The 26767-nt window shown below is 36.8% G+C and overlaps 2 protein-coding genes across 4 annotated transcripts in view; one reads left to right on the plus strand and one right to left on the minus strand.

Moving 5' to 3' along the window:
• Positions 1–4058: 4058 nt before the first annotated feature.
• On the minus strand, positions 4059–26647 carry ntn5 (netrin 5). Of its 3 annotated transcripts, XM_087260893.1 has the most exons (8): positions 26525–26647; positions 26261–26436; positions 18017–19380; positions 15882–16070; positions 14890–15039; positions 11173–11226; positions 8450–8530; positions 4059–6879 (listed from the first exon to the last, which is right to left on the minus strand). In XM_087260893.1, the coding sequence occupies exons 3-8, from the start codon at positions 19365–19367 to the stop codon at positions 6185–6187; spliced, it is 2520 nt and encodes an 839-aa protein (XP_087117019.1). In that variant the 5' UTR covers positions 19368–19380; positions 26261–26436; positions 26525–26647; the 3' UTR covers positions 4059–6184. The 3 variants fall into 3 exon arrangements, with proteins under 3 accessions (XP_087117019.1, XP_087117020.1, XP_087117018.1); XM_087260894.1 differs by having other exon boundaries at positions 18025–19380; positions 26261–26647; XM_087260892.1 differs by having other exon boundaries at positions 26261–26647.
• si:dkey-19b23.12 overlaps positions 6191–26767 on the plus strand; it is a 69784-nt gene continuing 49207 nt past the window's right edge. Inside the window, exon 1 of the mRNA NM_001386642.1 lies at positions 6191–6331. The gene's annotated coding sequence lies outside the window, so the exon portion shown is untranslated. The remainder of the gene's footprint in view (positions 6332–26767) is intronic.

The following is a 26767-nucleotide window of genomic DNA, read 5'->3' on the forward strand; positions in this document are numbered from 1 at the left end:
AGAAGTATCAGATCGGGTTTGGGTATCGGTAGATAGTTAAAATCAAATGACTCTGACTCAAGGCCAAAAGAACCTGATTGGGACATCGCTACTTAAAGGTACAAAAATGTACCATCAAGGTACTAATGTATACCTTATTGGTACAAAACTGTCGCCGGGTACCGCCAGTGATAGATTTTGTACCTTTATTTCTGAGTTTGTAGAGTTACATCCACATCTATATATTTTTTGATGTTCACCAATGTGGTACAGTGATCCAGTATATGTACCACAGATGGCACTAGTTTTATTAGCGCTAACAGCGAGCAGGAATCTTGTTGCCATGGACGCAGTGTGTTCATATGAGAGGCATGCATGCTAGGGATCAACTGGATTGACCTCCTCACTCTCGGGTTAACAGAAGCCGCGTGTGTATCTGGTTCCCTGTGCCCGTCTATACATACAGTATATGTGCCTGATCTGAACAAGAGTGTGTTAGCAGCATGTTCTGGAAGGATTATTAAACACTGAGGTTCAATCTACGGTATCTCACTATGAGTAAGAACAGAAGAAAGAGTGTGAGCGTGAGTGCTTGTTGAACTTTGTCTCTGTTTTGTACTGTAGGCCTCATGTCTCGTAAAAATTCCTCTCGCTGTCCTGTAAACACACGCGATCCAGAACATGGCATGCATTCACTCTTGAGGGAATCTTCTAGCATACAAGTTCAGCTATACAACATTCATTCAATCATTTTCTTTTCAGCTTAGACTCTTTATTAACCCAGAGTCGCCACAGCGGAATAACCGCCAATTTATCCAGCATGTTTTTACGCAGCGGAAGCCCTTCCAGCCACAACCAATCTCTGGGAAAGCTTTACAACATTTGTTGCATAATAATTGATTTCTAAGATTGTGCAAATTCACGTACTCTGTAAAAAATATATATATAATATTGCAAAAAGTTATATTGCTTGGGAAAACGTATATTAATTCTGGAAAAATATACTTTAAGAGCTTTAAATAAAGTGTGGTTAAATTTGAATTGGTTAATATTTACTGGACTTATAAATTTAAAAAAGCTGGAGTAAAATTTGTGCCAGTTAAAAAAACAACAACAATGGATTATATGCACACATACTTTTAATTTTACCCAGCCAGCTTTAGCACTTCTGGTGTACTGCCTTTTTTGTTATAAAATTGCTGCGTTTAAGGTCTGATTTCTTTCAAATTCAGTGATCTTCACTGCGTGATAGATACACAATATAAAGTGGTTCATAGACTGAACAAGAAGCACTGCATTAAATTTCATTTTCCGACCACCATGTCTTTAAAATATGACAATTTATTTAACATCAGTGTTTTCAATCGCGTTTTTGTGTTCGCTGGCTCATCCTGACAGCGCTAGTGGTTACACAGACTTTCATCTCATTTTACGCTTGAGGAACTAAATGAATGCTTTAGTCTATTTAACTGAATGTATTCCAATTACATTACAATTTTACATCGATTATGTAAAAGGAACCTTATGAAACTGAAAATAGTCACATTAAGCTTTCACCGGAAGTTCATCGTGGGCTGAAAAACACTAGCTGCGCCTATATCCCATTTAGGTAACATTTTGAAGATAAATTAAATGAAGATTTAAAAAATAAATCCGTGGAACTAGTTACTAAATATTAATTAGTTGAAGCTTCCTGAAATCATTTAGTGACTTCTTAAAAATCAGCTATAGTTTAAGGGCTAACAGTAGTTGTCTTACAGCCTAATAAAAAGAAAAAAAACAAAATTGAAAAGAATGGACTATATGCACAGCTAGTGTTTTTCAGACAATGATAAACTTCAGGTGAAAGCCTAATGTGACTACCTTTAATAAGTATCCTTTTACAGCATCGTTGTAGTAATGTAACTACAATACATTCAGTACAATACAATACATTAATTTATGTTGAAAAAGCTGGTTTGCTTCTTGTCCGGTCTGAGACCCACTCCATATCATATATCATAAATATATATATCAGGCATTGAAGATCGCAATTTTTTTTTTTTTTAAGAAACCAGACCTTTCGCAAATTTTATAATGGAAAGACATTTTACCAGAAACCCTGTGGCTCGCTAGCTGAAATTAAAAGTTATCATTTTCTTCAGCGACAATTGCTGACATTTTTTCTTTATGAAGATGTTTAGTATTATCATGAAACTGACAACAAACCTTCAAACCGTCAAGTTGCAGCATTTTGAAGTGTTCTCTGAATTCGGACCCCATCAATTATTGCTTGATCCCCCCTTAAGGACATCAAAAGTCTTCACAAAACATGTTTCTTGTAAAAAAAAAAAAAAAAAGGCATCTGTAGGTGTATGTGAAACTAGATGCATAGTTTGTATTTTATTATAGATTTGCTTGCACATAAAAGTTAAACAGGAAAATAAAAATTCTGTGCAGTCTTCATGGTCATCCATTAGGTTTATTTCATATCACTACATCGAGAACCCCTCAATATCCCTCAAAACATTAAAAACATAATAACAAGATCAATAAATTTGATGTAATTGAATTAAATATATAAATTTGGTTCACTGAGGCGTATTACCGAACATAATTGATAAAACTTGACCCCTGATTTTTATTGTAGCCTATAATTTGCACCCATATTGTTCATTGATTATCAGCAGCCTAATTAATAATGTACGCAAGTTCTTACCTTAAAAACAAGGTGGATAACGGCAAACAGGAATATTGCTAAAATAGTTTTAACGATTTTTTTTTTTTAGTTTTAACGATTTTTAACTGGTAACAAACGGCAAAAACTGTCAGCGAAATGAGCCAATCAGAATTCATCCTGCTTTTTACAGCGGACCATGCAGCAGTTGCCAGTTGGACCGGACGTCAACCGCCATTAAACTGCATAAAAATAACAAGACGAACTTCCCTGTGTTGAATATAACTACAACTAGGTTAGTAAGTGAATTTGTCAACACTAAAATCAATTTACCATGTTTGTCTGTCCTTTCGCTATATTGTGTAACTTAGCTAGTTTAAACCACCTTCACTTGTAATTAATAAAATATTTTAGTTTTTAAATGGTACAAGTGTACGTTGCTCAGTCCCTGATTAACGTTACACGCACAGGTGATTTCTGGAGCTGTTTTGTGTGATCAAACGTCACGGATGCCATGTATCTCGACATCTCACAACTGTGTTCACGGGGTTCAAATAGTGTTAGCTGCGTGTTACCTGATACAAGTGCTTGGCTGCTAGACAAAATAGGGGACATGTGGATATTAGGGCACGAGACATAGACTTCCTGCAATATTGTTCTCAAAACAAGGAAAGCTGAAGGCAGTATGGCCCTTCAAGCTGTGAGAGATTTCTCTACACTAAATTAACTGTCGTCAGTCAGCCAGACAGGAAGGCTGGGAACAGGTGTTTCCTTGGCAAACAAAGCAGGTGCATCATTGGCTGTCTCGCTCTTTTTTACGGTCTTTCCCCATTTGTCTCTAAAACACCACCCCTACCCCCCTCTCATACGCATGATCATGTTTTTCCAGCTCCATTTTAACCGCAATGAATGACTTGTATATTACTGTTAACTGATAAAATTTATTTAATACAAATGCATTAATTGAATTGGGTATGGGCTGGTATAAAATTCTGACAGTATAACATTGGATAAAAATATCACGGTAATTGTGATTACTGCTCTAAAATATATTCTTTTTAAATGGCTGCATAAAAACCCTGGGTAACCCTTTGAACACATTTTATTTTCAAAAACATTTAAAATATTTTGGGACAGTAAACATTAAATAAATAATAAGATTTATAACAATAACAATAAGTAAATAATTCAATTGAATCACTGACACTGTTTTGATTAGTTTAAAAAACACTGCTTTAAATAAATGTATCCCTTCCGCTGGAGATGTTGTCCTAAAAAAAAAACAAAACAAAAAAAAAAAAAACTAACATATACTTTAGGAATGGTAGAAAATTTTGGCGGTTTTAAAACCTTTACTTTTCCAAACCGATGTATACCTAAAAAATGGTTATCGTCCCATGCCTAAATTGAATACACAAATTCATAAATTTTTAAAAGAGGTTTATTGAGGTAGAGCGTTAAATTAAACAGAAAAAAGGTTCTGTCACATTTTAATACACAAATATTTGTAACATTTACATATTGTGTAATAGATTAAAATACTGACGAGTAATAAGACATCAAAAGGCACTGTATTTCCATTGTGTTCAGATTTTAATGAAATGTATTGGAGTATTTATAAATGTTTCTCTTTGTGTGTGTGTCCTTATCTAGTAGGGCTGCACAATATATCCTTTCAGCATCAATATCGCAATTTATTATTTTGCAAGTGTTTTTTTTGAAGCCTGTGACTTTGTGAGGGTTTTAAAAGCATTCAGGCATAGGAAACTGTACCGTTTGTACCTTTGACAAATTAACAATTAATTTTATTGAATTCTTTATAAAAAGAAGACTGAGGTATTATTTTACATTTGATAATTCAGTTACTGTATGCCTGAAAACAGTTTGACTGCTTGAAAAACAATAAAACACTTTATTATTAAATACAAATGTTTAAATTTGTATCTTTTTTCTTTATTGATTTATCTATGTTTGTAGATTGTTTATTATATTTTATGCTCTCCCCTACAGAATCATCCCGATCAATCTAAAATAATACATTATTCTCAAATATTAATTGAACTGGTCAATTGTATGAAGTTAATTGTATTCATATTGAAACATATGTATCGCAGAATAAAAAAATATTGCAATTGTTAGGCGACGCGGTGACAAGAAGGTCGCTGGTTCGAACCTTAGCTGGATCGGTTGGCATTTCTGTGTGGAGTTTGCATGTTCTTCCCGCGTTTGCGTGGGCTTCCTCCAGGTGCTCCAGTTTCCCCCACAAGTCCAAAGACATGCGGTACTGGTGAATTGGGTAGGCTAAAAAATGTCTGTTGTGTGTGTGAGTGAATGAGTGTGTGTGGGTGTTTTCCAGTGATGGGTTGCGGCTGGCAGGGCATCCGCTGCTTAAAACTTATGCTGGATTAGTTGGTGGTTCATTCCGCTGTGGTGAGCCCAGATTAATAAAGGGAAAATAAAGGGATTAATAAAGCCAAAAAGAAAATGAATGAATGAATACTGTGCGTTCACTTCGTTGTTTATCCAAATTTGACCAACCAGATCAGAAACTTTGTATACTTATATACACACAAAGGTGAACCTATTAGTTCCTCTGAGCGGAGAGCTAAAATAAACACCACGGAGTAGAGAAAAGTGAGGAAAATCACAACATCAAATAAGAATCAGAACATCTGCTGGGGTTTCCGTTCATTCACAGTGTTTTATAGTCTAAATGTTTGCACCTTACACAAAGATATTTTGTTTATGCCTGAATTACATTTAATTAGATCAGATAATTATTTATTACATGTTTATTTTAATATGATCATTACATATATTTTTTTTAAATAGCTAATAAAATTTGCATTTCTCTAGGGAAATGTTACATTGCTGAAATATTGTAATTGCAATATTCAACAACAATATTGCATATTTTCACAGAACTTTAATGTGCACTGATATATTTCCCATTTGACTTTCATTTTAAGCCACACTCAACACGTCTGTCATTAAATATGTTCAGATTGGGTTAGATTTGTCAGCTGCTGTTCTGAGAACAATAAGCCACTTACAGTCTTTTAATTTTTAGATATTGGTTTCTTCTTGGATTCTTGGTTTATTCTTGGATTGGTCTCTTCCTGACTGGGGAAATGTTTTACTTTGTTTAACTTTGGAAATATGTCTCTTCTATACTCTACTTGACATGTTTTTCTCAAGCATTGAAACGACTGTTGCTATACAATGCACAGTGTTCCTGTGACTGTCCAAAGCATGTGACTGAGACATGCCATTGGCTTTAGGTTGCTAAACATTTGTGGGAACATAGTAAAAGCGCTGCTAACCCTGTTTCATCGCAGAGTTTGATAACCCTGAGTAAAATGTTTCTGCCCTTCTTCTAAAAAATACAAGTGTGAAATGTTCTCTACCCAGGGTTAAATGCAGGGTGTAGCACAGTGTGAGAAGCCCTTACAGGATACAGCCTATTTGAAACAACCGCTAATTTACCTCACTGACTGACTTCAGTCATTTTAGTATCATTTGTATTTCTGTTCTTAATGCCTGATTCTGTCAGACAGGTGACCAGGTTGGACATGCCGTTGGGTAGTACCGCTCACGTTTACTGGCCTGACTCGTCTTTGAAGTACCTGAGAGAGGATCTTGTGTTTCCTGAGAGGAGCTCAGTGTGACGTTTTCAGCCTCATGGTCCTCCTCAAGGTGCGTTTCTGTGTTTTTTCCTTGTATGTCCTGAGTCCCCCTTTGATTGTGTGTGTGCTCTGATCCTGATTGTGGTGTTAAATGATGCTGCTTATGTGCCATGTGTGTATGTTTATGTAGTCTGTGTGGCACAGACTGCAGTTTGTCAAGATGTGGAGGTGTGTATTCCTCATAAGAGTTTGGGTGAGATGGTTTCTGTGCAGTGGTGTTTCCCTGTAGGCACTTCCCTCGGGTGTCCTGCCCGCGGAACCCTCTCAATTTGGGGCTCCAGTGTTCTCTCCATTGCAAGGCCATTGTGGTGCGGTCTGCAACTAATCTCCTTTCCTCAGGGACCCAACTACGCCTGCTTTCCTCTGCACCGATCAGGAGAAAGGTTCGGCCAATCTGCAGAGCAGGGCAGCCGCAGCTCACATCCCGATCTGGAACCCAAAGGGCCTGAAGGCCTCGCTTTACATGTGAAGAGCCCATGCGAAAAACTGACTGCACCAGTATGGAAAACTGCCACCAGGGACCAGAGCGTTCCTTACTTTTTACCTGCACCTTCAATACTGGGATGAAAGTATGACAGGGACAAGGGACACAAACAATGAAGATGAGAATGTTAATACGACTCAAGAATTCACTATCCAGATTTATTTTCTGAACAAGTAATGTGGCAAAATTCAGCCAACAAGAAATCTGTGTTCTTGACATAATAAAAGGTCTTAAAACTCTTTTTTAGGTTTGATTAACAAGGAACATTTCTGCCATGAAACTCTATGTGCGCACAGGCTGATTGGTCACCTAATCTGCCCCTGTGTCATTGAACTACATGGCGCAGGAGATTGGATGCTGCCCCCTTTGCAGCCAATGAGCTTGCTCCTCATCAGTTTAAATGCTCTGCGCCATTTTACGCTGTTAAGCTGTGGCACGTTTTCGGTGACCCTCCTCCACTCCAGCTTCATTTGTGTTTAGATCTGCAACAGGATTTACTTATATATTACGTTTGCAAGCGGAGCATGTTATATTCTTAGACGGCATGTCTGTGTATATACTTTCAGTAGCAGATTTCAATACTTGCTCTGCCGTAATAATCAAAGAAGCAGCAGCAGCGCAGCAGATCTGTTCTTCCAAGACTAAATACATCAACATTGCCATATAAATATTCATTACCATAATAAATCCCCAGAGTGTTCAGAAATAAGAAACTCAAATTTCATACGAATTTTGCACAGCTTCGGAGTGAGTAAATTACAATACAAAATCTATACATTTAACTTTATCTCACAATTTAGGTCTGTTTACACTAAGAACAATAGCTTGTTAGCTTGTAATAGTTGTTCTGTTATCATAAGCATGCACTGCTGTTTTGTAATCTGACACTAAAAGCTTGTGTTTATCAGTGCAGATAGAATTGTGGTTAAGCAGATGCACATTGACATCAGTGTGGCTGCACTTGTGGTGTTTTCTTCTCACATTGAGGCCCTTTGCTAATTCTGTTTTTCTTTCTCACTTTATTCTGCAATGTGGAAGTAGCCCATGTTTTTTTTCTGAAAAATTTTAAAAATTCTGATTCCTTTGTATATGGAGGAATTTACAAAAAAAAACAGCAGTAAAAGTTCAAGCTACTTGAACTCCCTTGAACTGTTTTGAATGGCTAAAAGTCGATGGAAATGATCAAGACTGAAAGTCTTTGGACTGATTCTTATTAGCTGTCAATATTTTATATCATTCATTACCTAGAAAAAAAGGTAATGAATGAAAAAGGATTATATCAGGATGGAGTTCCCTGTTTTTATAGAAGTAGTTCAATAGTTATTTTAAAGCTTTCATTATTGGCATTGGTGTAAAATGACTTTTTTTTTTCTTTCATTCTGAGGCCAAAAATAACTTGATTAGTAATATCATCTATAGAGCTGCGCATCGATGGATTGCTCTTCAGTGTTTGGACTCTCAGTAGTGACTATTAAACCAGACTGAACTGAGCTAAACTGAACTGAACTTAAGCTCTGAAAATTTAACTACACTGTTTCAATTTACTATATCCTTCTATGTGAAGCTGCTTTGACACAATCTACATTGTAAAAGCGCTATACAAATAAAGGTGAATTGAATTGAATTGAATAGTAATAGACATACCATAATCCTTGAGACAATATGTTTCTAAATTCATTCTGACTCTTGCTTGGGAAGGTGGACAATAAGAAAAACACTCTTCACCTGTGGTGAGAAATGAAGAAACACATTTTAAAAGCAGTAATGGACCATTGCAAAATGGTAATCATGCTTATGATTTCAAAACATTTTGTAATCTATTTTAAATAGCACTTTGTACAAAGTAGACCACCAGTATCAATCTTTCCAGCAAGAGAAAGTGAAGGGCTGTTCTATATCTCTATTCAAGCATTTAATAGAGCTCGGGAGTCCAGGAGTGTTTTTTTTGTCTACAAGTGAAAGGCAGTCCTGGCGTCTCTGGAGACCTGGAGTTGGCCTGTCTACTCAGAGCAGATCATAGTAATGTGTGTGAAATCAATCAGTAGTAATGGACTGCACTGCTCTTTTTTAGATATAAGCAAAGCAGCTGCAGCAGGTATAAATTTCTATAATCATAGCATACTGTACAGTATTCTGTTGCTGTCAGTGGTAAAACATGCTATATTCAGAAAGAAAATATCTGCTCTGGGGTTTTTTCTGTCTGTTGGTCACCAAGCCAGATTTCAACATAGTATCACCCTGGAAAATATTTCACTTAGTCAGTGGCTTTTTTTATTATCTGAGTTTGGTGTCAGTACAAGCTAGTAGTGAGAGTGGAATCAGACGACAATAACAACAGTTTAAAAAAATGTCTAGGTCTTAGCCGGTATCATAAAACAAATGGCAAAGATGTAGACACATAGGGGAAAATATAAATTAGAGTTTAGAATACAGGAAGATGCTATAGATCTTCTACATATAAATACTTTATTTATATTACAAGATGTTTTTATTATGATAATCACCTGTATACTACAAATAAAATTGCTTTACTTCAGGTTAAATGACAATTTAAAGCTGGAGAATAGCATTCTGTTAGAAGGCATGAATGATTTCAATTGTGAATCTCAAAGAGAGACATATTAATATTTTGTTTTGCTTAGAACAGCACATTTGTTAAAACTTTTTTTTGCTAGGGAAATTAATTTAGCCAGAAAGCTAGTGATACTGAAGGGAAACATTATAAAAATAATACAGCTACATTCAGCTTGTGCATACCTCAACACATTTGTTACAAACAAAATGTTACAAAATAGATTCACTAGGGGGCAGTAAATCACTACTAATATAATTATATAGCATATATAAGTTGTTTGAACATTTGTTTTCAAATGAAAATATGCCAGTTGAATTTATTTACATTAAAAAGAAAACTACCCAAATGTCCAACTTTTGATCACTGTACATATATGAAATTCACTTGTTTTCAAATTAATGTAATGTTAATTAAAGTAATGTGTTTAATATTTCAGATAACTTTAAAAAAATAGGTGAAATAATGTTTCATTGTAACTTGGTGAATCAGAAATATAAATGTTACAATTAAACAGCTTATTCTTACTTGTAGTTATTAAAAAATATAAAAGAGTATGTGATTCTTCATGGAACATTTTATACAATTTTGCTGACAAATAGGTAAAATGCATGGATTAAAATATACAGATTAAAAATGAGAATTAGTTTTTTTTTGGCGGCTGCGCTGTAATCTTTAGTCGTTTTTATGTGTCATTATATGGTTATTTATTTATCATTATTATTTATGATTATTTCTGTATGCCTGAAAATATATATATTTTTGTTTATAAACTATGATTATGCTAAATGTCCTTAGTGGATGTCTTCTGTAAGCCTAGGTAAAAATGTACACCAGTATTTTTTTTAAATTACAATTACAAAATTACATGCTTGAAGTTTCTATGCTTGAAACCTCTTTTGATACATGCATTCGTAGCTCATAATAAATGAATATTTTTATTTGTTTCTTAGTGAATATATCCAATATATTTTTTGGGTGTATTTTAGGCATGGGTCGGTATAAGATTCTGATGGTATGATAACCATGGATATAAATATCAGGGTTCAACAATATCATGGTATTGTGATTACTGCTCTAAAATCTGTTCTTTTTGAAAGTCTGGGTAAAAAATAACAACCTTTTCCCCATTGATCGTGGTATGTATTTTTTACATTTAAAATATTTTGAAACAATAGATGTCAGGCTAAATAATTGAAAAGTCATGGACTCCTATTGTCTTAATTAGTTTCAAAAACACTGATTTCTTTTCGACTTAAAAAGCCATCTTTGGATATCTTTGGATATACGAGATTTGTTTTGCAGATGTTTACTAAATCATGGACTGACCAGTAACTTAATAAATAAGTTAACTCAATAAAATAGTCATAAAAACACTTAAATTAACAAAACTTAGAAAATACCTTAGGAAAGGTATAACAGAATATTTGAATGGTTTTAAAACCTTGACTTTTCAAAACAGCGGTAAACCTTAAAACCTGTTATCATCCCATGCCTAGTGCATTTAAACAAATATTTTTATTGCCTATAATCTTTAGGAATAGAAAGATAATACAATTAATTTCAATGAGTTATTGCAACAAAATATATACAAAGCTTTTAAGTTTGATATGTTTTATGTTTCTCTTGATTTGTCCTCGTTATTTACATTTTATTGAATATTTCTCTATCATATTAACTTAGGTATGCAAAGTTTTGGACTATAATCTTTAGATTTTTTTTGTTAGATTGGTTAGCTCCAGTTTTGGTTTTGATACAGACTAATCTAATGTATGTTTATGTAACAATTGCTTACCAATGCTGTACTGTGGCTGGTATACAGGGGTGGGTGGCGCAACCTCCTGAATACCTGAACAAACAACAGGCAGAAAGAAAGGAGGACGAGGGTCTCATTAAATTACAGCAAGCAGTGACAAGTTTATTTGTGTGCCTTTCATTTTGTCCTTCCTCTTTTTCACACCTCCGCTGTGGGTGACTTGCTCTAATCCCTGCGGTGGCTCATTAGGGCATACTTGCCATTTGTGAGTGTATGAGGGAGAAAGGGGACATGTGTGCTGTGACTGCAGTTTGCCCTGTTGTCTTTTAGTGCATGCAGAATGCTAGTGTTTAAAAACAAGCCAACGTTTATCACTGTGTGCGAGCCCACACAATTTTGAGCATGTGTGTGGTCTTAAAGGTCAATAGGGCCACCTATCAGGATGCCCTCTGCCACACACACATAGGTCTGCCACTGTGATAGGTCTGCAGCGCTGGGTCAACCATATATTACCCACGAGTTCTGTACTTCTGCCCATATCTCTGACACAACTGGGGCACTGACACCTTATCCTCCTCCTCCAACCCCCCAAACTCCAAAGTCCCTTAGCAATAAGTCATATCAAACGTCAAATGCCTGATACTTCAGATGCTTCCTTCATTTCAGTGTTTTTAGTCACAGAGGCATTTAGTGTGGCTCAAGGCATGTGTGAACGCAAGCCTGTACTAACTGCTTTAAAGGATGTGGTATATAGATAGAATTTAACATGGATAACATGAGACTTCCTGGCCAATGTTATCCAGAATAAAAAAAAACACAAATCTTCATGTGCTAATAATATCTAATGTCTGGGTCACTTTCCCTGTGACAAATGACGGCTGCGTTTCCTGCTCCATGAGAGGTGGCAAGTGGTCCGCTGGTGCTGGTTGTGTTTTTAGCTGCGGCTCGCCTTTGGTCCAGGAAAGACGGGAGCTCACGCTATAAATATCCATGTTGAGACGTTCCATTTAGAACAACAAACAAGCTCTTCTATCACTGAGCCGTAACCCGTGAAGAATTATGTGTCTGTCGTGCTGGGAGGGAAACAGGTCTGGTTGTACAGCACGACAGGTGCTGGTCGCCACACCATGTCATCCTTCTCTCTGTAGCTTGCGCCGTTACATGAACTCAGATGTAAAAATGTCACAATGCTTATTGGATTATCACTTAATGAAAATGAAGCACCCAGAAATCCTGGAAAGAAGTTGCAATGCTGATGAAAGTTTTTAGGTCTGTGTATGGTAGCTGCTATTCACTACTAAACCCTTGATAAACAAACAGTAGTTTGCAAAAGGAAGATACGGAGGATAAACAAAATAAGATGTTTAATTGGGTCAAGGGCAAATGGCCTCAAAAATAAACACACAATAGCAGATACTTGTAAATGGACTAAAGAATAACAATCAAATTAAAAATTGTATTTATTCTCTGAAAAATCCTTAAATGTTCTTATTTATCGGATCACCTACATGTATATAATATTGGTAGGTCACTGATCAGGTCTTCGGATCAGTTTATTTTTTCTGTACCAAGGTCCTGGTATAAGCGAAGTGGGGATCGGGCTTTTGTTGTTATTGCCTCAAAATATTGGAACAAGCTTCCACCCCATATTAGACCTGCTCCAACTTTATCTGTCTTTAACAGCAACACTGTGAAATAATATTACAATTTTATTATATGTATATATCCTCACTGTTGCTTTTGATTAATTTATTGTATTATTATTATATTATATGTAATATATAAAATACATTTATTACAAAAAGACCGACTCTAAATAGTGGAATGAAAGTGTAGAATTGAAAAGCTAGAAAAGCTCCTGCTGACCAATATAAGGTCTACATATTACAGTTCATTGGTATCAAGTGTCTTCATAATTTTTATGAAGATTAAACTTGTTTAATAAAATGTTTGATTATTGCTTATTAGTAGTTTGTCTGAAATCAGGAGTTCAATTTAGAAGTCAGACCTACCTGATTTCGCAGAGAAAGTTAACTATTTGACTTTTTCTTGAGTTGTTGGCATATCTTGTACAATCTCATTACTATAAAGTGTAACATTTATGGAAGGTTAGCATATAAAAGCTGGCCCATACACTCAAAAAAGTGTTTTTGCTGCTTGTTCAAGCTACTTATTTAAAATGAGCTGAATCAACACAATTTTCAAGTTCTTTAGGGGGACAACATGTTTTATATTTAATTCACTTTAAACAATCAAGTTAACTTCAAGTTTACACTTAGCTGATGATTGGTTATAAAGCTTTTTGGCATGCTGTCCCTGGAGAGAGCCCTGAGCTCATAAGATCCTCAAGTCCAGGGCTCCCTCCCATTGTAGGGCAGGAGGGGAGTTAGTGCTCACGTAGATCTCGAAAACTCCCTTGCTGTAGTAGCTAATGAACAGATTGGGATTGCTCTTAAGATATATCTTACGAAGAGCACATCTATGATGTCGGTTTGGATTTAGTCAAGGGCCCGTTGGAAATCTGCGTGAGCACCGGGAGAACATGAAAACTCCACACAAAAACGTCAGCTGGCTTAGAAAGGACCAGTGACGTTCTTGCTGTGAGGTGGCAGTGCTAACCACTGGGCCACCGTGCCACCCATCTAAGAAAGGAGGAGGAGTAGGGGTGGATAGGGGGATTCTTCGAAATAAAAAATGGCTGTGATATGTAAGTTAGGGTATTTAGAGTGACTAAGGAATCATCTGATTGGTGAATCATGAATTGGCGAATGCATGACCAGCTGTGTTCAATCATAAGCACCTGATCCTCTCTAATATAGTTTATAAATAAACTCCACTTAATCAATTTGTGTTGGGACAAAATAAAGGAATTGTGTGGAACTCAGCATTTTTCAATTTTACATATTGTAAGTAAAGTCACTGTCCACAAATAAGGTATGTAAGAAGATGGGATTTTACTAATTCATACAAATAAGCCACTAATTTGACAATATGTGAAATAATTATTAAAAAAACACAAAATTCAATAAAATTGGGTTGATCCCAAATGTACTGACTAGAATTTGAAACTGACAAGCAGTTAGTTATCTGTCAATAGCCAAACTATGGGACATTTAGTAATCTTTGCTTATACTGTATGTTATGGCCCATGTACAGTTGAAGTCACAATTATTAGCCCCCCTGTTTTTTCCCCCAATTTCTGTTTAACAGAGGAAAGATTTTTTTAGCACATTTGTAAACATTTGTTTTAATAACTCATTTCTAATAACTGATTTATTTTATCTATGCCATAATAACAGTAAATAATATTTGACTAGATATTTTTCAAGACACATCTATACAGCGTAAAGTGACATTTAAAGGCGTAACTAGGTTAATTAGGCAGGTAAGGGTAATTAGGCAAGTTATTGTATAAGGATGGTTTGTTATGTAAACTAATGAAAAAATAGCTTAAAGGGGCTAATAATTTTGACCCTAAAATGACTTTAAAAAAATTTAAAACTCCTTTTATTCTAGCCAAATTAAAACAAATAAGACTTTCTCTACAAGGAAAAATATTGTCAGACATACTGTGAAAATTTCCTTGCTTTGTAAAACATCATTTGGGTAATATTTAAAAAAGGAAAAAAAATTCAAATGGGGTCTAATAATTCTGACTTCAACTTTATGTTTGTACTCACAATCAAAAAGAGCTTGTTTTAAACCCAACTTTAGTTGTTTAACAGAATAAAATTCAAAGTAAGGTGTGATGCTTACGGATGCATGGTCGAAGCGGGGAGTGGCCTTGCTTGTACCCCGGGGCGCACCGGTTACACCTCTGTCCTATGACTCCTTCTCTACACAAACACTGCCCTGTGGACTGGTTACACCAGCGACCCACGGCACCCACGGGGTGACACTGGCATGCTAAAGGAGACAGAGATTTCACAAAGGAAATCACAAATTTTATAAAGACAAAAAGAGCAAGATGTGCTAAGAGAGGAAATTATTGTAAGACTAAGGGTATTAGTGTAAAACTGGCAGGCTTAGACACATGAAGGGAATTAACGAGTAGCATACACAGAACAAGGCAGCTGTGGTTCATGTCTTCAGTTGTATTTCAAGTCTCATTGACCCCTGTGTAACATTTTTCCCATAAAACATATGTGTGATGGTTGGGAGACCTTTGAGAGGAAAGATCTGCTTCTCTGCTTTTGCTCAACCTTTCTCCATCTAAACAAAGCTCCAACCGTCTTACAAACATTTATACATGCTTAAAAAGTCAGGTCTGTTTTAACATTAACAACATCTAAATCTTTCAGTTTCCAAATTTTTAAAGATAATTCTATCGCTTAATTCAAATATTTAGGTGTTAGCAGAGGTTTTATGGTATGTTCAGGACATAATTTAGATTTTTGTATACATTTCACCAAGTTACACAATAAATTACAAGTAAACACTGATGTGTGATATGCAGAGTAAACTGGTGTTATATTGGGACATTGACTAAAATGCTCAGTGAGCATGCCATAGACACGAAAGCAGTCAAAGGGCAAGTGTCAGAGCACATTCCATTAGTCATAGTGTAGCCATAACATAGACACAGACTATGCTACATTTCACACACTTTAGACCCCACAAATTCCAAAGCCAAAAAACAATATATACATTAATATAATTTTTTTTTCAGTTTTGGAAAAGCAAGTACAATATGCAAGCTAATACATGATCTCCACTCAAAATATACAGGCAAATAAATTTTTACTGACGCTGACAGGCCTTGCGGTGATTGAGTGCTTTGCTGTGGTCACGCATGTATCCGTTCTGGCAAAACTGGCAGTGGCGTCCTGTAGTGTGATGCCGGCATTTCAGACAAACACCTCCACTGACTCGACCAGACTGCTGATAAACGGCCATACTGAATCTACATTTATTAGAGTGACCGTTACATTCACATGCTGGGAGAGAGAAAAACACACAATCATGAGTGCAGCTAGAGATGTGAACAATAACACTGTAAAAACATTTTCATTTCAAAATAGCAATGGTGAACATTTTTTCGCCATTTCCTTAATTGTAGAATTTAAAAAAAAAATCCTTAAATTTATTTGAGAAGAAACACTCCATATGATTTATGCACATACACTTGAAGTCAGAATTATTAGGCCCCCTTTAATTTTTTTTTATATTTCCCAAATAATGTTTGATAATATTTTTCTTCTGAAGAAAGTCATTTTTTTCCGGTTAGAATAAAAGCAGTTTTATACTTTTTTAAAAACCATTTTAAGGTAAAAATTATTAGCCCACTTTTAGCTATTTTTTTCAATAGTCTACAAAACAAACCATTGTTATACAATAACTTGCCTAATTACCCTAACCTACCTACTTAACATGATTAACCTAGTTAAGCCTTCAAATGCTATCATCTTGAAAAATATCTAGTCAGATATTATGTACTGTCATCATGATAAATATAAAATAAATCAGTTATTAGAAAATGTGTTATTAAAACTAATATGTTTAGAAATGTGCTAAAGAACTCTTCACTTCATTAAACAGAAATTTATGAAAACAATTAACAGGGGGGCTAATAATTCAGGTAGGCTGATAATAATTCTGACTTAAACTGTATGATATCTTCTTTTTTATTGCTGCACTAGCAGATTTATTGAAGTACATACTCAAAACATAAAAATGTTTCAGTACAGTATACAATTTGCCATTACTGTAACAGTTTAAGTACGTTTCCCCAATATTAACTACTGGCTTAATATTACCATCATTAGTATGATCTTTATAAAGTATTAGCTACATTCTTAGGGTGCTTTCACACTTGGTTTAATCGCCTGGACCGAACCCAAGTTCGTTTGTCCCCCTTGCCACCTTCTCAGCTGGTTTGTGTTCACAAAGTCTTTTTTCCTTCTGAACCCCGCACACTTGCGTCATCAAGCTGCTGTTTTTTGTACAGCTGTTGCTAAGTGATGGCCACGAAAGTGGCTGCCAACCAAAATACAGAGAGCCAATTGCGTCTATCTGCTGCAAAAAACGTAAAAGCGTTCAGAACATCATGTGATGTCTGTAAAAGTCTTTTTTGTTGGAGACAAGTAGACATTATAACTGTTTGTACCGGGTCAGTCCTGCTTGTCACCAAGGCACAGTAGGTGATACACAGACATACACACATGAATGAACATTATGAAAACTAAAGTTTGTTGTACAGTTTGTTGTACAGAACCATACCAGAGTTCGCACAAACCCAGACCACCTCTTTCAGGCGGACTCTGGTACGGTTCACAGGTGCACACCCAAGATCAGAAGACATGTTCATAGCTAAATGTACTCCAAAGTCATATGAACCTGGCTGTGGACCAAAAGTGCCAGTGTGAAAGCACATTTAATCTTATCCAATACCTAAACCCAACTACTAGCTTACTATTAATAAGCAGCAAATTAGCTATTAAGAAGCAAATATCACTTATTTTACATTTAATCATTATTTTATTTACTTTATTTTTTACCAGGACAAATTATCTAAATATGTGGCCTCTAAAGGATTTTCAACCTGTTTCAAATAGCAAAACAAATAAATAAAGGAGCTATTTGCAAAACTTTTTATGTTTTAATTTTTTTGTTTTGTTTTGCCAGTGTTAGCAAGTGTGAGCAATACAGTACTGGCTCCAGTTCACTTAATGTCCAATGGTGTCCCGATTACAAGGGTTTATGAACTCTACATAAATCTCCATCGTGTGTTTTATTTCCCTCAACTATTATATAATGCAAATATTTGCATGTTTTATCTTGTGTAAAAACATGTGATTAATAGTTTCCCAAGGCAACATCAGTGTATTATTAAAGATACATTTAAGACAGACAGAGCACCAGACACACAGAGGCTTAAACTCACGGACGCACGGGTGTGGTTGGCTGGGTGTGGCCCGTTGCCATGGACGATCATAAAAGAATTGCTCACACATGTCACAGTCTGGCCCAGATGTGTGATGTTCACACTGACACACGGCATGCCCCTGGTTGTCACGACGACAGCGAGAGGCATGGCCATTGCACTTGCACCTGCCTCCAACCTGCAGGTCCGAAAGTGCAAGTGTGGGTTTCGTTGGGGCATAAAGAGACGAAGGGACAAGCTGGCGTGAGCCATTTTTTCTTTGTTTAAAATGGGACTTCCCCCTTCCGCCGTTGTTTCTTCTTCTCCTCAACTCTCTCCCCTTGGAGCTCTGCTGTTGGATATTTAGGGATCGATCACATGTGCCATCCTGGCATGGCCTGCTATTGTCCTTTCTATGGCCTCTTCCCACTCTACCTTGAGATCCCATCTCCTTTCGGGTAACATTGTGGCCGCTTTGCAGCACTGTGCTTTTATTCTTAAATCTCTGTGTTGAAGTCTGTTTTTCTCGACTATTTCCCCAAACATCGGTTGCTTTGGTGCCAGTGTTTTTCTCGCCAAACCTCAAAGCTTTGTCTCCTCTTTCTCTCCATCTGTATGCACCTCCCACTTCATTCATTTTCTCCTCTTGCTTTTTCATTTTGTCCATTGATTGATGAAATACTATCTTTATGTCTGTTGCAGTTACCCAATCTTGTAGTCCAGGACTGTAGTCAAAGTCTGGCGAGGAAGGACGTCCGTCCAAAGTCGAGAAAGCCAGCACAATATTTCCTCGATGTTTCTGCAGTGGTCTGGGATCTGAACAAAGTGGCTCCGTCTCCTGGTGTTTTGTCAAAGCAATTGACTGTGCAGGTCGCCCAAATGAGCCCATGCAGTCATTTGAATAAAACTGTAAGGGGCGCCAACTCTGGCCAAAGTCCATTGACTTTAAGATAGTAATGGAGTAGGACTCAACCGAATCCACCTGTTGACAAAACTGAAGACTAATGTATGTGATTTCAAAACGTCTTCCTAGGGGAACTATCAAAGTCCAATCCCCACCACTGGAGCCCTCTGAAGCTGTCCAGCATGTCAGATTGTGGGGGTTATGAAGATCTGTTAAAGTGCTAATATTTGTCTTGGGTCCTTGCTGGAGGTCCTCCATTGTCACGGGCACCCCATAAGCTGTATTGATGAATTCAGACAGGCAGTGGCGTGGACGCCCATCCAGGTGGTAACAGGGGTCATGGGGAGAGGTCCAACTGAGAGGAGATTGAGAAAGTATTGGAGACAGAAGTGAGAGAGGGAAGAGGGTAAAGAGGAAAAGAAGAAGGAAGGAGAGGGTCTGGAAAGGAGGGGAGTGATATCTGGACATGGTGTCGTCAAGCCTGTAACAGTAGGGAAGAAGAAAAAAAGGATTTTAAAAATTATAGGAGGCCATTAAATAAAAGGTCAGGGAACTGATGGGTTTACATGACATTTGAGGGAAGCTCAAACGGACGAGAGCATTGCAATATGAATTTTCTCAGACCGCACCAACTGTGCCACAATTAAAAACATCCCAGCTCTGTAGAAATTCATTCTAGGTTCTAAGTCGACCATTTCACACACACAGTCCAGCCAATAGGAGGCCTATTTGTCAGCAGGAGGCCTCTCTTTATCTGGGCTGTGTCGATGTGTCTAACTCAATGCGCTTTTAAACATATATTCATCTTGACGTTTTCAACTCTGTACAGAAAGATCAGGGGCAATTGAGTGTTTAAACATGGGGAGATTGCAAGAGATGACAGAGCATATGGAGCAGCTGGTCCAATATTCCAATCCCTTTTTTCGTTTATCATTTTTATGGCTTTCCTCAGCTTTAATCTAAACCTGCATGTTGGGGAACTGAGAGTGGAGATGTGAATAAGCAGCATTAAATCAACTAATTGTAAGTAAAAAGAGAAATTATTTGTAACTATTATTAGCAATCGCTATAAGATACAACAAACTTCTTTGCATGAGAAATTGTACTTTGCTCCATGCTTACTATTTACTCACATTAACTGACAATGTTGAAATTATCTAGAGGAAAGTAATTATAATTAAACACACATTACAATACCAGATACTAATTGCATGTGCATACTGTGAAATGTAGAATTGCCACATAAAAGACATGACAAACCTAAATGTAAGCATTAAATATGAATATATTGGCAGAATAGTATATTGTTATATTACACAGATAATAACAATAAATGTGCTCATTACATTCATTATGTTTACATACTGTAGATAAACTGGGAATTAGGGCTGGACTTACTGGTCGTTCTTTTATCTTACTATCCTTCGTATCTTACTTTATGTACTGTATGAAGTGTTGTTACATTTGATTATTGAACTTTTGTACCTCAATACTGCTAGGCTCTCCAGAAAACGATAAAGCGCTGTTTAATACATTTGTATCTTTTTTCTATTTTATTAATTTACGTTTGTAATTTGTTTATTAGGGTGGCACGGTGTTCGCGTGGGTTTCCTCCGCGTGCTCCAGTTTCCCTCACAGTCCAAAGACATGCGCTGTAAGTGAATTAAATAAACTAAATTGGCCATAGTGTATGAGTGTGTGTAAATGAGTGTGTATAGTTGTTTTTCAATACTGGGTTGTGACTGGAAGGGCATTCACTGCATAAAACATATGCAGGATAAGTTGGTGCTTCATTCCATTGTGGTGACCTCTGAAATAATAATAAATAAAAGTAATTAATTTGTTTATTATTATTTTATGCAGATTCTCTCCCCTACAAAATCATCACAGTCAACGTAAAATAATTATGAATTATTTCCCAACGAGTTATAAATCATCTTGTGAAATTACATTTATATGACAAAATATATCGCAGAAAAACTAAATGTTGCAATGTCAGTTTGTTTTCAATGTTGTGCATATAAAATTATTTTATTCTAAGTAGATACTGCTAAAAATTTTGGTTCCTCTGACTTGATATATGCATTAGGCTCAATGTCCAAGTTGGTTTCCGGGTTTTCCAGGACCCAGTGCAACATTTAGTTGTCCTTTTAGTCAGAAAAAAGGTAATCTCGTTGTGTGCCAGAGGATAAAGAAATTATGGATCTATCTAGATTAGAAAATAAAATAGTTGTGCCAGATTGAATGTGAGAACTGCATGTTCAATTTGAGCCTTCATTCAGCCTCTTCCTTTGGCAAGACATTGTAAGCCTGTACCCGCCTGTCTGCAGGCCCTTCGTAATGAATCTCTGTCTTCCACTTCTTGGCCTGATGATGGAGCATGTTTATTTATCTGATGAGAATCTACACCAGAAGTTGCAAAATCTCGCCTCCAGACATGAGAAACAATGCACTCACTCTTCCTTACATAAAGTGATATAGAGCCTTGACAGCTTGTGGGTTTAAAAGACTCAGACAGATGGGTTGCATCTGAAGCCCCTTCACTTCCAGTGGAACACATTGTAAAATCCTTCAGTCAGTGCCTCAGATGATCAGTTGTAAACTGTTGGTTAGTGCATCTAAAACTAACAGAGGAGCATTTGTTGTTCCCTCGGCTCCTCTCACACCCTCTCCTCGTTGGATCACCTGCTCTCAAAGTTCTGAGAATATTCCTAAGTGCTGATGATTGATGATGTCCTAACAAGCGTTTGACATTGACAGCAAAGTCAGCAGGGATGCATAAACGGCCCGGTAGGAGAGGGGAGCACTGAGAGATTCACGAGAGGAGTCACTGGCTCAATTAGCTCTTAGGCTGAAATTTGAGGACCCCTAAGGGACATAAAGGTCAAAAAAGTGCAGCGAGTAGTAGTATAACAACCCACTTATAATCCCTTGTTCTTTAGGGTTTCTGTACTTTTTAATATTAATTTTAATAAGAGTTTTTTTTGCAGAAAAAATAGCGAGGTTGCTGCCTTTACAACTCGAGGTGATGAGCGTACAACTGCGGGGCTGTCCTGCGTGCTTACCCGCTGCGGCACATTCCCAGGGTCCGGTGTGCGGCTCGCGATCATTCCACACATGTTGCGACGTGCCCCAGGGGAAAACTGAGAACACTGTGAAAAACCCTTCCGCATTAATTGATCGCTTGATTAATTGAATCTCCGGTTTCGGAGAGGCGGTTGTGTATCTGAGGGCGATGCGTAAGGCTGTAAGTTGGGAAAGTGATGAGGGTGTGGAGATATTCACGGCTGTCGGTGAAATAGGGAACTCGGGTCCCAATCATAGAGGGTTTGAGCCCCTTTCTAGATTACAATATATTTAATTCGTCTAGCACGTCCAGTATGAACCCTGGATATACGGTTTCCACAATTTACCCAGCTCTTTCCATAAATTCACACCTGGTGTAGTGCGAGAACTGCTTGGGCTTTAGGTTTCCTTTCCTGTTCACCAGAATTTACTTTTGAAAGCGATCGGGGGCGCGTCTTCATAAATTATCACAAAGTCAAAAAGAAAATCTCTGATCAACTTTGTTTGTGCTCGAGTATACAAGTTAGACTGATTGCCTTAGTTTAGATGAGGGCCAATTCATACATGAGTAAATATGTCATTAAGTTACACTTCATCCATAAAATTATGAGACAAAAAAAGTCTGCAACTACTCTTTAGTGAGCTTTTTAGCCACTTGTGGACCGAAAGAATATTTGATGACAATTGAGCTTGACCCTGAAGCTTTATTTATTAGGCTTATTTAGCCTAACTATATCTATTGAAATAAAATAATACGCAGCCTAGGCCTACTGCTTATTAATAAATTGTTATTAATGAATTGTGTTAAAATCCACTTATTCGTAAAACAAAAAATACTCAATCCTTTTGTTTTACAAATTATTTTTGAAGCAGGATATGCGACTTATGCGCCACAACATTTCTGCACAAATAAGCAAAACATCCAATGTCAAACATCCGCCCAAACACACGTATGTTCGCGTCTTCAAGTCGTCCAATCACATGTTGTAGTATGGCTACTTATAGCCACATTGACTGTTTCTGGTTTGATAAAAAAACACCTATTTGGTTGACTCTGCATCTTAACGATTGGAGAGTAGCCGACTTTAGTGTTTTCATAAGCAATTAATAATGCCTATGGCGTTATTTAAATAAATGCATAAAATAAAATTCTTAATAAAAGTTGCATGAAATGGTATATAGGCCTATATATAATTATTTAATTATAATTGTACTATATCACTATGTTTGCGAAAAAGCCGGTGATTTAGAATGCGATAGAAAGTTATCTCTTTTTCTCTGAAATATGATTTTGCACACATTTGGCACATAACTGGGTCTATTCTTAGGAGAGCTGGATACCTGTCAGTTCCTGCGTGCGCATAGCTGCTGTTAACGTTTTAAATCTTAGCCACTGTGTGTGTTGTCGGACAGATGAGAGAGATTTGGCCTGCTTAACACATTTGAACATTCTTCGTCATGGACGACAGCCAGTCAAGGTTGTTCTGAATCCTTGACAAGCGATTCCCGAGACAGACAGGCCTACACCTGGGGTCCATGTTTCTGAAATAAAGTGATTTCAAATTGTGTGATTTATCTCTTCAAGGCCGATGTCCTTCATTAATTAATCGATCACTGTCTTTCTGCTCGTTTTTCTCAGAACAGGAACGTATTTTGCGCTTCCAAATAGCTGTCAGTGTCACACGAAGGAGACGCGCACGCCATGTAGCAGCTGTAGCTTTCGGATACTTTCGGATGGTCTTTATACATGATGCATACAGTATAGAGACACATTGCAGTTTAATTGAAAGCCTAACATATTAAGTCATGTAGTGGATGTCGGTGAATTGTTGTCTTGATCAAAGCAGCACTGGCGTTCTTCAGCACAAATAGCTGCTCGTATTTTTAAAGGCAAAGTTGTCACGCGCCTTTGGAACCAGAGGGTCAACACAATGAGTTTTCAAAGAGAAAAAGAAAAAAAGATAAAAGAGTGCTAGGCCTAATGCCCTTATATTTGTTTATCAGACAGTCAGCTGTGATATTGCAAATGTGAGTGTTTAAATACGTCTGACTTCGAATCATGATCTGCTGACGCGCGTTTCATGAAATCTTACTCAGAAAGCCAAGCCAGATGTAACTTTCTATGCTTTGAAGTTTACGTAAGAATATTCATATGCGCCCATGTCAACTATAACATATGCCTAACAGGTCCAAGCAAGGATACATGTTTGAATAGGAAAACACATGTAGTGCTGTACGGTATATACAGCGGCACAGGCCAGGGAGAGAAGGGGGGAAAAGGGAGAGAGAATCCCTCTCTCTTTCTCTCTCCTCTCTCTCACTCTCTCTCTCCCACGCTATGTGCCCTGGCAGACAAATCATGAAATTTCCCTCCAGGTTTCGTCTCAACGTTGAAAAACAGATGCAAAAGAAATCGCCGTCCGTGATTCCATTCTCCATTTGTGCCAAACACAACATTCCATGATGAACCTATGGGTGGAACAATTAGCAAGGGGGGTTTCATCCCATTTATCCTTAATTAAACATGTAAAATGAAGGCAAACCATGTGTTTTAGAAGATACACAAGAGAGTACATCATCGTGTCAAGTACGCTGGCACTATGGCAATAGCTGGTAGAGATCATCTTCTTTTTAAGAAAAAAAAAGATAACTCATTATTGCAGGCCCATCGAGATTTTATCCCAATTCTATTTCCACTGTAATCCGAGTTAGAATTGTGCAATGAGAATTAAATCACATGGGACGTGAACTAAAGCGAACCCTATAATGATCATTTAATGAAAAATTCTGTTTTATGGCGCAATAATTACAACCATTCGTGTTTATCAGTTGACCCGACATATGTCACAGAATAACGAGGCAAAGTGCGCCCGCAGAACAGGGAACGGAAATTGCATTTTTTTAAAACTAAAATAACGGTTTTCCAGCTGGCCACCTACATGGCCTTAAGCTGTTTTTTTTTTTTTTTTTTCAATCTTATGTTTTACCCAGTCGCAATTGTCAAACTTGATGTGCCTCATTAGACGTATTAATTATGGCTAATCAATGAATATGTAAAACTGCAATGAACTTTCCCCAATTAGTTTTGTGTCATGCTGTAGGCTATATTTTATGCACCATGATAGGAAATAAAACAAAGCATATATATATATATATATATATATATATATATATATATATATATATATATATATATATATATATATACACACATATACTGCAGACTTTATAAAATGTCAGATTTGGATGTCTTGCCAATTTCACCCTACGCGCTCTTCTGAAAAACGCATAAACGGCCGTGCAGATTTATAATTAAATACTGAAATCAATATTATTCCTATATGTAAGGGAATGTGGACGAATATATTCCTTAACCTAAGCTAAATAATGTTTCTGGATTGTTTGACAAGATTTGCGGTGAGCGCAGACAAATGATCTCATTATCCTTAAATTACGCGTAGCCTTCCGGCAATTTTGTTCTGTTCACAGATCATCCAGCCCATCCGCATCTGACAGGTAACCTGTTTTTCAGTCAAGTATTTTATAGCCATGTTACTGTACATTTTGTCTTTTTTATTTTCTATTTAGCCCATTTATTTGTCTGATATAAAATAAAAAATGAAGAAATAAGCGTTTAAAACAAAAATGAAATTCTTTATAATACAGGATACATTCAGATATTTATTTTTTGTCATACAATTATAAGTTGTAGTAGAAGTTATAGGATTCAAAAATAATTATCCAATGGTGTTTGCTCTGATTTTTTAAAAATGTGCATTTAAATTAGGACGATGTAAATGTATGTTTTTGCATTTATGAACCATTTTCTTGTTATAGATCTACTTTTAGGAGACCAACACGACTGAAAATATTTGGACTTAGTAATGTAGTGCTCGGAATTAAAAAATAACATTGACTATGAAGCAGGCAAACCACTAAAACATCTTAAAATATATATAAAAAGTTGTTTGATTGTAAAACAAATTAAAACTTTGTAATGTAATGATGTAAAGTACTATAGATACTGTGATAATACAATTTGTTGAAATATAAAATAAAATAATACCATGCAATAAGTATATAAGCTTTACAATTTTTTTTAATTTAAGAAATCCTTTATATATTAAGGATCTGTAACAGAACTTTTGCAAACTACATTAGCACCATCACCAGTTAAAACTAATCAACAGGTCAGTGCGTTATTCTAAATTTAAATCTCTTGTCAGCAGTCCTAAGCAAGCCTGTTTTAATTTAGGCAGAGAAGCATACACAAGAGCAAAACTTAGTTTACCTACCATGTGCGTGTCGATGCGGGTTGCCGGTGTAGCCGCGTCCTGGTTGATCAATAAGAGCACAACAAGTGGACAGATATTCAGGCGGAGCAGCGTGAGGTCCTGCTGCGCTCAATGCGCCGCGGCAGGGTTACGTATCACCCTGACGTCAACTCCTCCACAGGACACACGCTGAATGCCTGTACATGCATTAAGCACAAGAAGCATGAATGCACTAAAACGAAAGACAAACTTGATTCTCTGACTCTTCAGCTGAGAAAATATCACCTATGGCAATTTTGGTTATGCGCCGTGATCTTGAACCTGAACCCCTGCGGGCGCCAATTCAAAGTTCAATGCGCAATTGAAACAACACTTTGGGTAACCCCAAGAACGAGGCGCTCCCTCTCTGGAGAGGATCTAAAGCTGACACATATGGAAATAGTGAGTAAGGGTGAGGCAAAGAGAGAGAGAGAGAGAGAGTGAAAAAAGAACAACTGAATTGAAAGGGAAACAAAAGAAACTCTCCCA

Source organism: Danio rerio, chromosome 7 (genome assembly GCF_052040795.2).
Source record: "Danio rerio strain M-AB ecotype USA chromosome 7, GRCz13ab, whole genome shotgun sequence".
NCBI classification, from domain to species: domain Eukaryota; kingdom Metazoa; phylum Chordata; class Actinopteri; order Cypriniformes; family Danionidae; genus Danio; species Danio rerio.